The sequence below is a fragment of the Nerophis ophidion genome, linkage group LG08 (assembly GCF_033978795.1).
Source record: "Nerophis ophidion isolate RoL-2023_Sa linkage group LG08, RoL_Noph_v1.0, whole genome shotgun sequence".
NCBI lineage: Eukaryota > Metazoa > Chordata > Actinopteri > Syngnathiformes > Syngnathidae > Nerophis > Nerophis ophidion.
In genome coordinates, this window is record NC_084618.1 from 73028321 (window position 1) to 73042932 (window position 14612).

Sequence of the window (14612 nt, forward strand, 5' to 3'; positions counted from 1 at the left end):
ACATGCATACCATACATTGTAATGCATCACACAATTGCAGTTGTTTCATTACAGCACGTCTGAAAAGGAGTAGAAAGAAGCAGAGCTTATTTAATCCTACCTCTTTTCATACCATAACAATTTTATCAAATTTCCTTGTTCTCTGTAACAGAATATTGAACAAATAAATAATATGCCATAGTAAGCATACACATATTAAATACATAAATAATCTTTGTCTCAAAAAAACATGTTAAAAAGGGAAAAAAAAAAGGGTTCAAGGTGTTCATCATGATTCTTGTTCTGTGTACTTTGTGAACATTTGTAGTTGGAACAGTCTCTTAAACTGAATCATATTGTTGCTTTGTTTGATTTCTTTAGTTAATCCATTCTATAATTTAATTCCACATACTGATATGCTAAAGGTTTTAAGTGTTGTACAAACTACAAGCATACAAATATTTTAAATGAGATTTTCCTCTAAGGTTATATTTCTCCTCTTTTGTTGAGAATTGTTGTACATTCTTGGGTAGCAGGTTATAGTTTGCTTTGTACATCATTTTAGCTGTTTGCAACTGCACCAAATCGTAGAATTTCAATAATTTTGACTTAATAAATAAAGGGTTTGTATTTTCTCTATACCTGACATTATGTATTATTCTAATTGATCTTTTTGGTAACACCGTTAGTGAATGAAGTGCACATTTGCCAAACGAGGACCAAAGCAGAGTGGGCAGGGTTTGTTTTCAGAGAAGCCAGCCCCAAACGCATGTGTCAGGAACAGATGCAGAAGCAAATGTCTGCATAAAACTGGTAATATATCATATTGCAGGTGTTTGTTACACTTTGCATTCACATTTTGTTGTTTGGTACATTTTTGTTGTGTTTTGCTTGATCTGAGAAGGAAAAGAGGAGTGATGTTCATATGTTGTTAATATTCAGTGTTTTATTAGTTTATTTTCACATGATAAAAATGCTGTATAATAGACTGTATTTATATTATTTTATATTATTCACATGGTAATAATGCTGTATAATAGACTGTGTTTATATTATTCACATGTGAATAATGCGTTATAACAGACTGTATAAATATTATTCACATGTAAAAAATACCTAAGTGTTTATTGCTTATTGTGAGCGAACTGTGGTGCTGAATTTCTCTCAGGGATCAATAAAGTACTTTTTATTCTATTATATTCATTGTTCATAGTTAATAATGTAAATACCACTTTCTGTATTTTAATGTACATTTTGGGTGTCCCATTCAGTAAAAAAACCTGCAAAATTCTATTCTATTCATTGTTCATAGTTAATAATGTAAATACCACTTTCTTTATTTTAATGTACATTTTGGGTGTCCCATTCAGTAAAAAAACCTGCAAAATTCCATTCCTTTTTTTGAGGTTGTCCGTCATAACGTTTTTAGAAAAAAAGGGACCCAAACACACGTACTGTACAGCAGATTTGTACAGCTAAATGTGTACATATAATTTATACACACATACACATTGGCCCCCCAGACATATGTTTTTCTCACAATGTGGCCTCCCATCCATCCATTTTCTACCGCTTATTCCCTTTCGGGGTCGCGGGGGGCGCTGGCGCCTATCTCAGCTACAATCGGGCGGAAGGCAGGGTACACCCTGGACAAGTCGCCACCTCATCGCAGGGCCAACACAGATAGACAGACAACATTCACACTCACATTCACACACTAGGGCCAATTTAGTGTTGCCAATCAACCTATCCCCAGGTGCATGTCTTTGGAAGTGGGAGGAAGCCGGAGTACCCGGAGGGAACCCACGCATTCACGGGGAGAACATGCAAACTCCACACAGAAAGATCCCGAGCCTGGATTTGAACCCAGGACTGCAGGACCTTCGTATTGTGAGGCAGACGCACTAACCCCTCTGCCACCGTGAAGCCCATGTGGCCTCCCGAGTCAAAATATTTGCCCAGCTCTGCAATATGGTATGCGATTGAAACTCGACAAAAACAACCCAGAATTCAACTTTTTTCTGTTCGTTGTCTTTCACAAACAAAAAAGACACGGCAAAAACAATGGAGGTAGAATTACCTCAAATTTGATCCGAGAGGAGATTTCGGGAGACTTTGGAGTGTAATACTGCAACAATTATTACCTTAAAAATATTATATACACTCATGATGATAATAATAACACTTACGTTTTTTGCTTTTTGAATCAACTTTCAGCAAATATTTTGTTACTACATTTGTATATTTACAATCATTGCTATTTTTACACTTTTTCCTGTAATTCCACAGCCATACACCTTAGTCCAGTGTTTTTCAACCACTATTGCGCCGTGGTATACTGTCTGGTGTGTCGTGGGATATGATCTAATTTCACCTATTTGGGTTAAAAATATTTTTTGCAAACCAGTAATTATAGTCTGCAAATGATGTGCTGTTGTTGAGTGTCTGGAGTTCGGCAGAGTAACCGTGTAATACACTTCCATATCAGTAGGTGGCAGCCGGTAGCTAATTGTTTTGGAGATTTCGGAAACAGCGGGAGGCAGCGTGGAGGTAAAACGTTATCTAGTGCTTAAACCAAAAATAAACAGAAGGTGAGTGCCCCTAAGAAAAGGCATTGAAGCTTAGGGAAGGCTATGCAGAACAAAACTAAAACATAACTGGCTAAAAGTAAACAAAAACAGAATGCTGGACGACAGCAAAGACTTACTGTGGAGCGAAGACGGCTTTTACAATGTACATCCGAACATGACATGACAATCAACAACGTCCCCACAAAGAAAGATAAAAACAACTGAAATATTCTTGATTGCTAAAACAAAGTAGATACGGGAAATATCGCTTAAAGGAAGACATGAAACTGCTGCAGGAAAATACCAAAAAGAGAGAAAAAGCCACCAAAATAGGAGCGCGAGACAAGAACTAAAACACTACACACAGGAAAACAGCAAAAAATTAAAAATAAGTCACAGCGTGATGTGACAGTACACCTACTTTGAGAAAAGAGCTATAGTGACGCATGTTTGGTTATGGTTTAAAGTTCACCCATCCATCCATTGTGTACCGCTTGTCCCTTTCAGAAGTCATATCCAACAATTAGGACAATGGTTTTTTACTGTCAATTGAGTTTTGTTTTTTAATGATTTCTGCTGGTGGTGTGCCTCTGGATTCTTTCAACGTAATAAATGTGCCTTGGCTCAAAAAAGGTTGAAAATCACTGCCTTAGTCATATAACTTGGTATGTGACACAAGCTAACTGTTGGGCATGTTATTTGTCTAATTATGCAGCCATACACCTTACAGTCATATAACTTGGTCTATAAAACATGGTAATGTTAGCATGCTCACATTAAAGTGCTAAGGTTTTGTTTTGTTTTTTAGCAATTTTTACACTTTTTACTCTAATTTCCCAGTCATACACCTAATTACAGTCATATAACTCGGTATGTGACACAAGCTAACTGTTAGCATGTTATTTGTCTAATTCTGCAGCCATACACCTTACAGTCATATAACTTAGTATATGAGACATGCTAACTGTTAGCATGCTAACATTAAAGCGCTAACGTTTTTAGCTATTTTTACACTTTTGACTCCAATTCCCCAGCCATACACCTGAAAGTCATATAACTTGGTATGTGACACACTGCAAAAACTGAAATGTATGTAAGATTAAATATCTCAAATAGGGGGGATATTTGCTTATTTTCTGTCTGATAAGATAATTCTCCTCACTAAGCAGATTTTATGTTAGAGTGTTTTACTTGTTTTAAGTGTTTTGGTCCTAAATGATCTTAGTAATATATTACAGCTTGTTGCTGAGATTTTATGACCCATATTGAGTAAAACATGCTTGAAACTAGAATATCAACTGTTGCAAAGCTGTGTCATCAACACTCACGAGTATAAAACACCTTTTTTTAAGTAATAATTTCTTATTTCAAGCATGGAAAAAAAAATCATGACTTTGACACAATTGTGTCTCATATTAAAACAGATGATAGCCAAATGGACTTTGCTGTTTTATTGTCAATGAAACAATAGAACATATGTACTCATATAGTAGTACAGTAGTTATTAGTAAGAATATACTTATTTTAAGGTATTTTGGGGTTTTATTGAGGTTATCTAATTTTACTTGTTCTGGAAAGTCTTGACCAGACAAATTTTCTTGATCTATTGGCAGACAATTTTGCTTAGTTCAAATAAAATACCCCTCATGTTTGTATTTTTTTTCTTTTCTCGTTTTTGAACACTGACTTTTACCACGTTATTTGTCCAATCCTGCAGCCATCCACCTTACAGTCATATAACTTGGTATATTAAACATGCTAACTGTTATCATGCTATCGTAAGCACATATGGTAAATGTTAACAATTTTATATAAGCATGCTAATGTTAGAGGCTATTTCTATAGCTCATATTGTACAGTTAGACCTAAGACTCTCAGCATCTTCAAAATATGGCGGCTTCCGACGAGCCCCGGCCAGAGGTCCGTGGCACAGATAGCAGGTGCATAAAAATGTTAGCGTGAATTTTCTGGTTGTACTTGTTATTCTAATTTTGTCAATAATTATATATTATTTAATACAATATTTGGAATCAATTCCCTCCGGGTACTCCGACTTCGTCTCACCTCCAAAGACATGCACCTGGGGTTGATTGGCGACACTAAATTGGCCCTAATGTGTGAATGTGAGTGTGAATGTTGTCTGTCTATCTGTGTTGGCCCTGTGATGAGGTGGGGACTTGTCCAGGGTGTACGTTGCCTTCCGCCGGATTGTAGCTGAGATAGGCACCAGCGCCCCCCGCGACCACAAAGGGAATACGCCGTAGAAAATGAATGGATGGATTTGGAATCATAATGAATTCATATGAAATAAAAAAATATAAAAAAAACATAAATCAGCATTATGTTATAAAATATCAAATGTATGTATTTGTATTATCAACTTTTATTTTATGCACATTGTTATGAATGACCATTTATTTTCTAAAAAATAAATGTAATAAGAATTTTTGAAGATATTCATTTTTTTTTCCTCTTGTAAATGATAAAATATTATTAAAAAAACATTTCCTGTTGTATTACCACTAAATTAGAGGTGTGTTCCAATGTGGCGCAAGAGTACCTGGGACTAAGGTCAGGAGGTCCAAAACAGGTGACGGTAGGGATAAGCAGCTTCGTTGGCTTCTGGTCGGCCAGCGTCTCGCGGTGGGAAGACGCGGACGCTGCCGAAGAGACGGCATGCTCCCGCTTCGGGGGCGGCTGAGGCGACACACTTTGACCGTGGAAGCCACGGCTCAGGTTGGGGGAGCGGCAGCGTCGCAGGGCGTTGAACTGGCGCAGCTCGTCGCCAAGGAGGTTGCCGAGGGACGTGCGGCGGACGGGGCTGCTCAGGCTGGGCAGCAGCAGGTTACGGCGGGAGCGCGTGGCCGGAGAAAGATGGAAGGAGTCGTCCAGGACCTCGCTCTTGGTTTCAACAATAGGAGTCAGTCTGGGCTCCTGGTAAACAGGAAGCGGAATTTAATCACATGGGACATTCTGGTAAAAGTGAGCGAATCGATTATAATTGAAATACAATTGAAATCGTAAATACAAAACCCAAAACCAGTGAAGTTGGCACGTTGTGTAAATGGTAAATAAAAACAGAATACATAGTTTTGCAAATCATTTTTAACCTATATTCAATTGAACAGACTGCAAAGACAAGATATTTAAAAGGTCAAACTGGAAAACTGTTATTTTTTGCAAATATTAGCTCATTTGGAATTTGATGCCTGCAACATGTTTCAAAAAAGCTGGCACAAGTGGCAAAAAAGACTGAAATAGTTGAGCATTGCTTATAAAACACTTATTTGGAACATTCTACAGGTGAACAGACTAATTGGGAATTGGTGGGTGCCATGATTGGCTATAAAAGCAGCTTCATGAAATGTTTAGTCATTCACAAACAAAGATAAGGCGAGGCTCACCACTTTGTGAACAAATGCTTGAGCAAATTGTTTAAGAACAACATTTCTCAACGAGCTATTGCAAGGAATTAAGGGATTTCACCTTCTACAGCCCGTAATATCATCAAAATGTTTAAAGAATCTGGAGAAATCACTGCAAGTAAACGATGATACTTTCGATCCCTCAAGCGGTACTGCATCAAAAAGCGACATCAGTGTGTGAAGGATATCACCACATGGGCTCAGGAACACTTCAGAAAACCACTGTCAGTAACTACAGTTTGTCAGTACATCTGTAAGTGTAAGTTAAAACTCTACTATGCAAAGCCAAAGCCATTTATCAACAACAGCCAGAAACGCCGCCGACTTCGCTGGGCCCGAGCTCATATAAGATGGACTGATGCAAAGTGGAAAAGTGTTCTGTGGTCTGACGAGTCCACATTTCAAATTGTTTTTGGAAACTGTGGACGTTGTGTCCTCCGGAACAAAGATAAAAAGAACCATCCAGATTTTTATAGGCCCAAAGTTCAGAAGCCATCATCTTTGATGGTATGGGGGTGTATTAGTGCCCAAGGCATGGGTAACTTACACATCTGTGAAGGCACCATTAATGCTGAAAGGTACATACAGGTTTTCAACATATGTTGCCATCCAAACAACGTTATCATGGACGCCTCTGCTGATTTCAGCAAGACAATGCCAAGCCACGTGTTACAACAGCGTGGCTTCATAGTAAAAGAGTACGGGTACTAGACTGGCCTGCCTGTAGTCCAAACCTGTTTCCCACTGAAAATGTGCGGCGGTATATGAAGCCTAAAATACCACAACGGAGACCCCGGACTATTGAACAACTTAAGCTGTACATCAAGCAAGAATGGAAAATAATTCCACCAGAAAAGCTTCAAAAATTGGTCTCCTTAGTTCCCAAATGTTTACTGAGTGTTGTTAAAAGGAAAGGCCATGTAACACAGTGGTAAAAATGCTCCTCTGCCAACTTTTTTGCAATGTGTTGCTGCTATTAAATTCTAAGTTAATGATTATTTGCCAAAAGATTAACTTCCTAAGTTTGAACATTAAATATCTTGTCTTTGCAGTCTATTCAAATGAATATACGTTGAAAAGGATTTGCAAATCATTGTTTTCTGTTTTTGTTTACGGATTACACAATGTGCCAACTTTACTGGTTTTGGGTTTTATACATCCGACTGACCCACAAGATCAGTTCTAAACTTTTTTGTGTCATTTTGTAAAAACAGCACAACCCTCTTGTCATAAAGTATAGAGGATCTCTGAAAGGTATTTTTGACATAGGTCCTAAAAACACCAGTTAATGTATTTTGGAGCACGTCCTTAAAAAACACATAGCGCTCCTGTCATATCGAGGATCTTTGACAAGCTTTTTTGCAGTTGGTGCCTAAAAACCACATAGCACTCCTGTCACATAGAGCAGTGTTTTTAAACCTCTTTTGAGCCAAGGCACATTTTTTGCGTTGAAAAAATCCGGAGGCACACAACCAGCAGAAATCATTAAAAAACAAATCTCAGTTGACAGTAAAACGTCGTTGGCGCAATTGTTGGATATGACTTCAAACCATAACCAAGCAATATAGGTCTTGTCTCAAAGTAGGTGTACTGTCACCACCTGTCACATTACGCCCATGACTTATTTTGAGTTTTCCTGTGTGTAGTGTTTTAGTTCTTGTCTTGGCTCCTATTTTGCTGGATTTTTCTATTTTTTTGGTATTTTCCTGGAGCAGTTTCATGTCTTCCTTTGAGCGATATTTCCCGCATCAACGTAGTTTTAGCAATCAAGAATATTTCAGTCGTATTTATCCTTCTTTGTGGGGACATTGTCGATTGTCATGTCATGTTCGGATGTACATTGTTCCTTTGTTACACAGTAAGTCTTTGCTGTCGTCCAGCATTCTGTTTTTGTTTACTTTGTAGCCAGTTCAGTTTTAGTTTCGTTCTGCATAGCCTTCCCTAAGCTTCAATGCCTTTTCTTATGGGCACTCATCTTTTGTTTATTTTTGGTTTAAGCATTAAACACCTTTTTACCTGCACACTGCCTCCCGCTTTTCCTGACACCTACAAAGCAATTAGCTACCGGCTGCCACCTACAGAAATGGAAGAGCATAACGTGGTAAGTCTGCCGAGCTCTCGACATTTGCAGACTATAATTACTGGTTTGCAAAAAATATTTCTCACCCAAATAAGTGAAAATACATACTCTCCCACAGCACACCAGACTGTATCTCACGGCACAGTGGTTGAAAAATCACTGACATAGAGGATCTTTAACAAAGATTTTGGCAGTCGGTGCATAAAAACCACATAGCGCTCCTGTCCTTAAGAGGATATTTGACTTGCATTTTTGCAGTAGGTGCTTCAACACAAAAGAAGCACGCCTGTTATTTTGAGAGGATCTTTGACTTGCATTTTTGCAGTAGGTGCTTAAAAACAGCAGAGCTCTCCTGTCATATAGAGGATCTTTGACAAGCATTTTTTATAGTAGGTCCCTAGGAACAGTAGAGCACTCCTGTTAAATAAAGGGTCTTTGACTAACATTTTTGCAGTAAGTGGTACAGCAGAGCGCTCTTGTTGTACACTGATCCTCTCTACGCTGTAGAGAGGATCTCTGTCTTGCGTTTTTGCAGTAGGTTCCAAAGTACAGTAGCATGCTCCGGTTACTGAGAATGTTTGACAAGCATTTTTGCAGTGTGCTTAAAGGGGAAGTTGGAAATTTGTCTTTTCTGACTTACGCATGTTTCGACAAAGTTGGATTCTCGTGTTAAAAGTGTCCCAAGTATCTAACCACAAAGTTCATGCATTTATACGTGAGTTTGCATAAAAGTTTTGAAACTAACCCCTTTTTTCGCGGGGTTTGCCATGGCAAGCTGGATGTCTTTATTTGGACATTAAGTTTAGCTCAGAGATTCTAAAACTGAGTTACACGTACAACTAGTGGTACGCAGGCTCCATCAAGCCAAATAATCACTTAATCAAATATTCAAACACAGTGTTACTCTTCAAACTGTGTGTAATGTTACAGTGGCCAAAAATATGAAACATATGTATTAGAAAAAAAACATTTGCCATATTTTAATGCATTGTTGGGCCTACTACGCTACTGTATGTTAATGTTGGTCATTACGGTGGTTGTAGTGACTCCGAATTGCAATAAGTGCTTAAAAACAATATTGTGATCATGTCAGATAGAGAGGATCTTTGATCTACGTTTTTGCAGTAAGTGCTTAAAAACTGCAGTGCGATCGTGTTGTATAGAGGGGATCTTTGACTTGCGTTTTTGCAGTAGGTCCTTAAAAATAGATGAGCGCTCCTGTCATTTAGAGAGGATCTTTGAGTTGCTTTTTTGCAGTAGGTGCTTATAAACAGCAGAGCGCTACTGTCATATAGAGAGGATCTTTGACTTGCCTTTTCTCCTGTAGGTCCTTAAAAACAGCAAAGTGCTCCTGTCATAGAGAATACATGTGTTTCAAGCATTTTTGCAGTAAGTGCTTAAAAACAGCATTGCGAGCATATTATATAGAGAGGATCTTTAACTTACGTTTTTGCAGTATGTGCTTTAAAACAGCAGTGCAATCATATTATATAGAAAGGATCTTTGACTTACGTTTTTGCAGTAAGTGCTGAAATACAGCAGTGCGGTCATATCATATAGAGAGGATCTTTGACTTACATGTTTTCAGTAAGTGCTTAAAAACAGTGCGATCACGTCATATAGAAAAGATCTTTGAGTTACGATTTTGCAGTATGTGCTTAAGAACAGCAGCGCGATCATATCGAGGATCTTTGACTTACATTTTTGCAGTAAGTGCTTAAAAACAGCAGTGCAAACATGTCATATAGAGAGGATCTTTGACTTACATTTTTTTTCAGTAAGTGCTTAAAAACAAAAGTTTGATCATGTCATATAGAGAGGATCTTTGACTTACGATTGTGCAGTAAGTGCTTAAAAACACCAGCGCGATCATGTCGAGGATCTTTGACTTACATTTTTGCAGTAAGTGCTTAAAAACAGGGGTTTGATCATTTCATATAAAGAGGATCTTTGACTTACATTTTTGCACTAAGTGCTTAAAAACAGGGGTTTGATAATATTATATAAAGAGGATCTTTGACTTACATTTTTGCACTAAGTGCTTAAAAACAGGGGTTGGATAATTTCCTATAAAAAGGATCTTTAACCTACATTTTTGCAGTAAGTGCTTAAAAACAGCAGCGCGATCATGTCATATAGAGAGGATCTTTGACTTTTGTTTTTGCGGTAAATGTTTAAAAAACGCAGAGTGCTCCTAGTATAGAAAACAGTGGTCCTAACTCCCCTACCAGTCTGCAAAGACATTTGTTTGATTATTTTTTTTTTTTTGTCTTTTTGGTATTTCATTTTGAAATAACTTCCGCCCAAGCGTCACACTATTGCACTGGTTTGAGCCTGGTTTGAGCCTGGTTACGTCAGCGAGCAAAATGAGTTTTCGGGAAACCAAGAGACTGATTCTGCATAAAGGTGAGTTTATTTCGGTGTGAAAATATTGTAGTAATTGATGCAATACCTGAAAACTGTAATAGTTTCCCCCCAGTCATTGGAGCAGATTTTTTGGCTCAAAAAGGTTGAGGACCACTAATGTAGAGGATCTTTATGCGTGTCGAAATAGTACAAGATTTTGCTTTTAAACTTTTTTTTTCTTTTTTTTATAAATTATTTTTAAGGGAGAAATAGAGCCGTTTACACACCAAATAGCCTAATAAAAAGAATGATTTGAACAATGAAAGCTGCTACTGCTCAGACTGGATTTCATAGTGAAGACCAAGCCCTCCAGACAGTACTTCAACAATAGAAAAATGAGGTGTAGCATCAAGCGTGTAGTAGACAGTAAGAAAATGAGGTTTCTTAATAGGAAATATTGACCCAGTTAGCGAGCTGTGCCGCAAGAGACCTTCTTCTGCTTTCCCCTCCAAATGAGTTTCAACCTGTAGGGGAAGTCCTTGGACCCTCTCCCAGCTCGCCATGTCCCAGAAAAAAGCAGCCTGGAGTATCTTTACAGACTGTCCAGAACAAATATGTGAAACGGGATAAAAAGGCACTGGCAATTGCCATGAACTCACATGGAGGATCCTTGGCGATCTTGAAAACCTGCTGAGGCCCTGCAGAGGAGAAAAAGAAGTAAATTACAGCCTGCAAGGGATAGCCGACAATTTATTGTATTCGCACATTTGCAATGTTTTCAGTTTTAACTGCCGAAACAAAATGATCTTTGGCTTAAGAAAACAAACATGATATTAATAAAAAAGTAATATTTTATATAATACTGATAAGACTTCTAAAAAACCCTACTGTTGCCATAATAAGTCAAAAGTAAATAACATTTGTTTTGTACATTATTGCAAAAAAAAAAAAAAAGTAAAGGTCAAATAGAATATTAATAATAATGATACAAATTCTACTACTACTACTAAAATTAATAATAATAAATTACTATCTTAACAGGATATAATGAACTTAACATCAATAAAAACGATATATATTTCAAATACACCCTAAAATGTATATATACTTAAATACTATGTCCTAATTATTATGGAAGACATGATTATTTTGTCTAATTATTCCAAAACTAGCTACAATGACCAATTGACATTTTGGAATGAATAAATAAAAAACTGAATGGTCTATAAATAATTTCTCTTAATAACAATAATAATAAAAACAGCAAAAAGTTGCAATATTTTAGATCAAAACTAACTAACAGTAATAATATAAAAAGAATGGTATACAATTAGTGCATCTAAATGATAATAACAATAACATTACTACTACTACTAATAATAATAATAGTAGCAAAATAAAATGTATATTTAAAAATTATAATAATCTCTGTAAAGGCTGAACCTTTGGTCAAAATATCCTAAAACCAGAAAAATGTCGCATTTATTTGTATTTTTTTGGGTAATTAAAAAAAAACATAAATGGTATATAATGACTGTGTCTTAATAATAATAATAACATTTTAAAAATATCTAAATATGAAAGAGAATTTCTGGTCATTATATGCCAAAACTAGCAAAATAACCCATTAACTTTTTTGTAATTTCTTGCAAAGAATCCAGAGAAAGATATCTAAAATAACTACAACAAAATAATAATAACAAGAAAAATACCTTTGTAAAGACAACATTTTCAAAAAGAACTAAGTGGAATTTCTAATTTAAGTAAAAAAACAAAAACAATATTGTACCTAATTATGTTTTTATAAGTAGATACTAGGGCTGGGCGATATATCGATTCACTCGATATATATCGGGTTTGTCTCTGTGCGATATAGAAAATGACTATATCGTGATATTCCAGTATACGTTCTCACGCAGTTGCTTTTAGCTGCTGGCATTACACTTCAGGCTCTTCCCACTCTTTCTTGTCTCTCCTTATCACAGACAGCAAGCGTGCCTTCTTACATACGTCACATACGTGCAACGTCATACGCCCTCGCGGAGCAGAGAGGTAGCAGCATGGGTAACGTTAGCTGTGGTGCGAGCAGTAATACGAGTGAAAGAAGGTGCAAATCTGGTAACAAATGAAGGAATAATTAATTCCCAAGAAAAACAGCAGGGGGTCCATCGTCTGGCGGTGGTTTGGCTTCAAGTGGGAATATGTCGAACAGACAACCATAATTTGTCAAGTGTGGGGCAAAAGCGTTGCTACAAAAAGTAGCATTACTGCAAATATGTAGCATCATTTGAAAAGTCAACTGCTAGAGAATGAAGACTGCTTACTCCGCATGTCAACATCTCCATTCGGTGCCACACCAACAAAATGCTTAGGCAACCATTTTCACATCAACACCGTATGAAAAAAATAGTGAACAACAATAGGAGATAACGTCCTCAGTAACCTATCACGTAGCGATTTGATTTCCTATTATGCAGCTCATTTTTTTTGGACAGTTATTGAAATTTCTTGTGTGACATCATGCACAAAAGTGAACTTTATTTGTTTTAAACTATTGTAGTGGCGTTCTGTACAAAAAGTGCACTTTAATTTAGTGTTGTTTTGATATGTCGTCTTAGTGACATCATGCACAAAAGAGCACTAATAGCTTGTTTTATAATGTCTCTGAAAATCTTTTGCACTTTCTGTTTTGAAATGACATGAATGTTTGTGACACTGCTTAATAACTGTTTAATAAATACACGTTTGGTCAATTGACTTGGTTGTGATTTCCCTCTCTGCATAAAAGTTTAAAATGAGCATGTATTAATGCAGTATGAAAAGAATGTTTTAATGTAGACACACAGAATCATCATACTGCTGTGATTATATGCATCAAGCGTTATTTTCAAGGCTAAGGCAAAATATCGAGATATACAGTATATTGTGTATCGTGATATGGCCTAAATATATCAAATTATTTAAAAAAGGCCATATCGCCCAGCCCTAGTAGACACTCTTGACTTTTGTCGCAAACTCGCATGGCTGCCGTATTTGTGACCCTAAGATGCAGGAACCAGGAGAACGGAGAGCAGGAAAGATGAGTTTAATATACAAGTTGGGAAATTGTGTTAGATGTAAATATAAACGGAATACAATGGTTTGCAAATCATTTTCAACCCATATTCAGTTGAATATGCTACAAAGACAACATATTTGATGTTCAAAATGATAAACATTTTTTGTGTGCAAATAATCATTAACATTAGAATTTGATGCCAGCAACACGTGAAAAAGAAGTTGGGAAAGGTGGCAATAAATACTGATAAAGTTGAGGAAGGCTCATCAAACACTTATATGGAACATCCCACAGGTGTGCAGGCTAAATGAGAACAGTTGGGTGCCATGATTGGGTATAAAAACAGCTTCCATGAAATTCTAAGTAAGCACATTGTCAAACAGTTTTAGAACAACATTTCTCAACGAGCTATTGCAAGGAATTTAGGGATTTTACCATCTAAGGTCCGTAAAATCATCAAAAGGTTCAGAGAATCTGGAGAAATCACTGCCCGTAAGCGATGATATTACGGATGGTGAACATGCCCTTACCCAACTACTTTGGCACGTGTTGCAGCCATGAAATTCTATGATAATTATTATTTGCAAAAAAAAAAATAAAGTTTATGAGTTTGAACATCAAATATCTTGTCTTTGTAGTGCATTCAATTGAATATGGCTTGAAAAGGATTTGCAAATCATTGTATTTCGTTTGTATTTACATCTAACACAATTTCCCAACTCCTATGGAAACGGGGTTTGTACTCAAAACAGAAAATGAAGCAGTCTGGCATGTGAAAAAGTTCGACAACCATAAATCAATCTTCGAGCACTGAGGAGTGCGCGAGACACGTATAAAAAAGAACATGCTGATTGGCAGCAGGTGTGGACCAGCTGCCAATCAGCTGCAGGTGAGGGAAAAAAAAACAGTGCTCAGCGGGACTAGCAGGAAGTGGAAACAAAACAAGAGCACTGACAGAAAGTGACTACAAAACAAGGAATTGAAGTGACTGATCGTCACAGACTTAGTACTTGTTAGAACAAGTACGACAGTATAAGAGTTTTTGCTGCTCTGCACGAGACAGAGGGGGGCACATCTCGTCGTGTCTTTTGACAGCAGGGGACGACTTCTCGAAAAGTCAAATGTCCCCGCTGCTCCGTGGACTTTTTATCAAT

General features: G+C 37.0%; 1 protein-coding gene across 1 annotated transcript in view; it reads right to left on the reverse strand.

Moving 5' to 3' along the window:
- The window catches only part of LOC133558355 (potassium voltage-gated channel subfamily H member 4-like), a 75741-nt gene that overhangs the window by 13330 nt on the left and 47799 nt on the right, over window positions 1–14612 (reverse strand). The window contains exons 14-15 of the mRNA XM_061909669.1: window positions 11060–11098; window positions 5110–5483 (exon numbers count right to left, since the gene is read on the reverse strand). Coding sequence (XP_061765653.1) covers window positions 5110–5483; window positions 11060–11098 — 413 coding nt within the window. The remainder of the gene's footprint in view (window positions 1–5109; window positions 5484–11059; window positions 11099–14612) is intronic.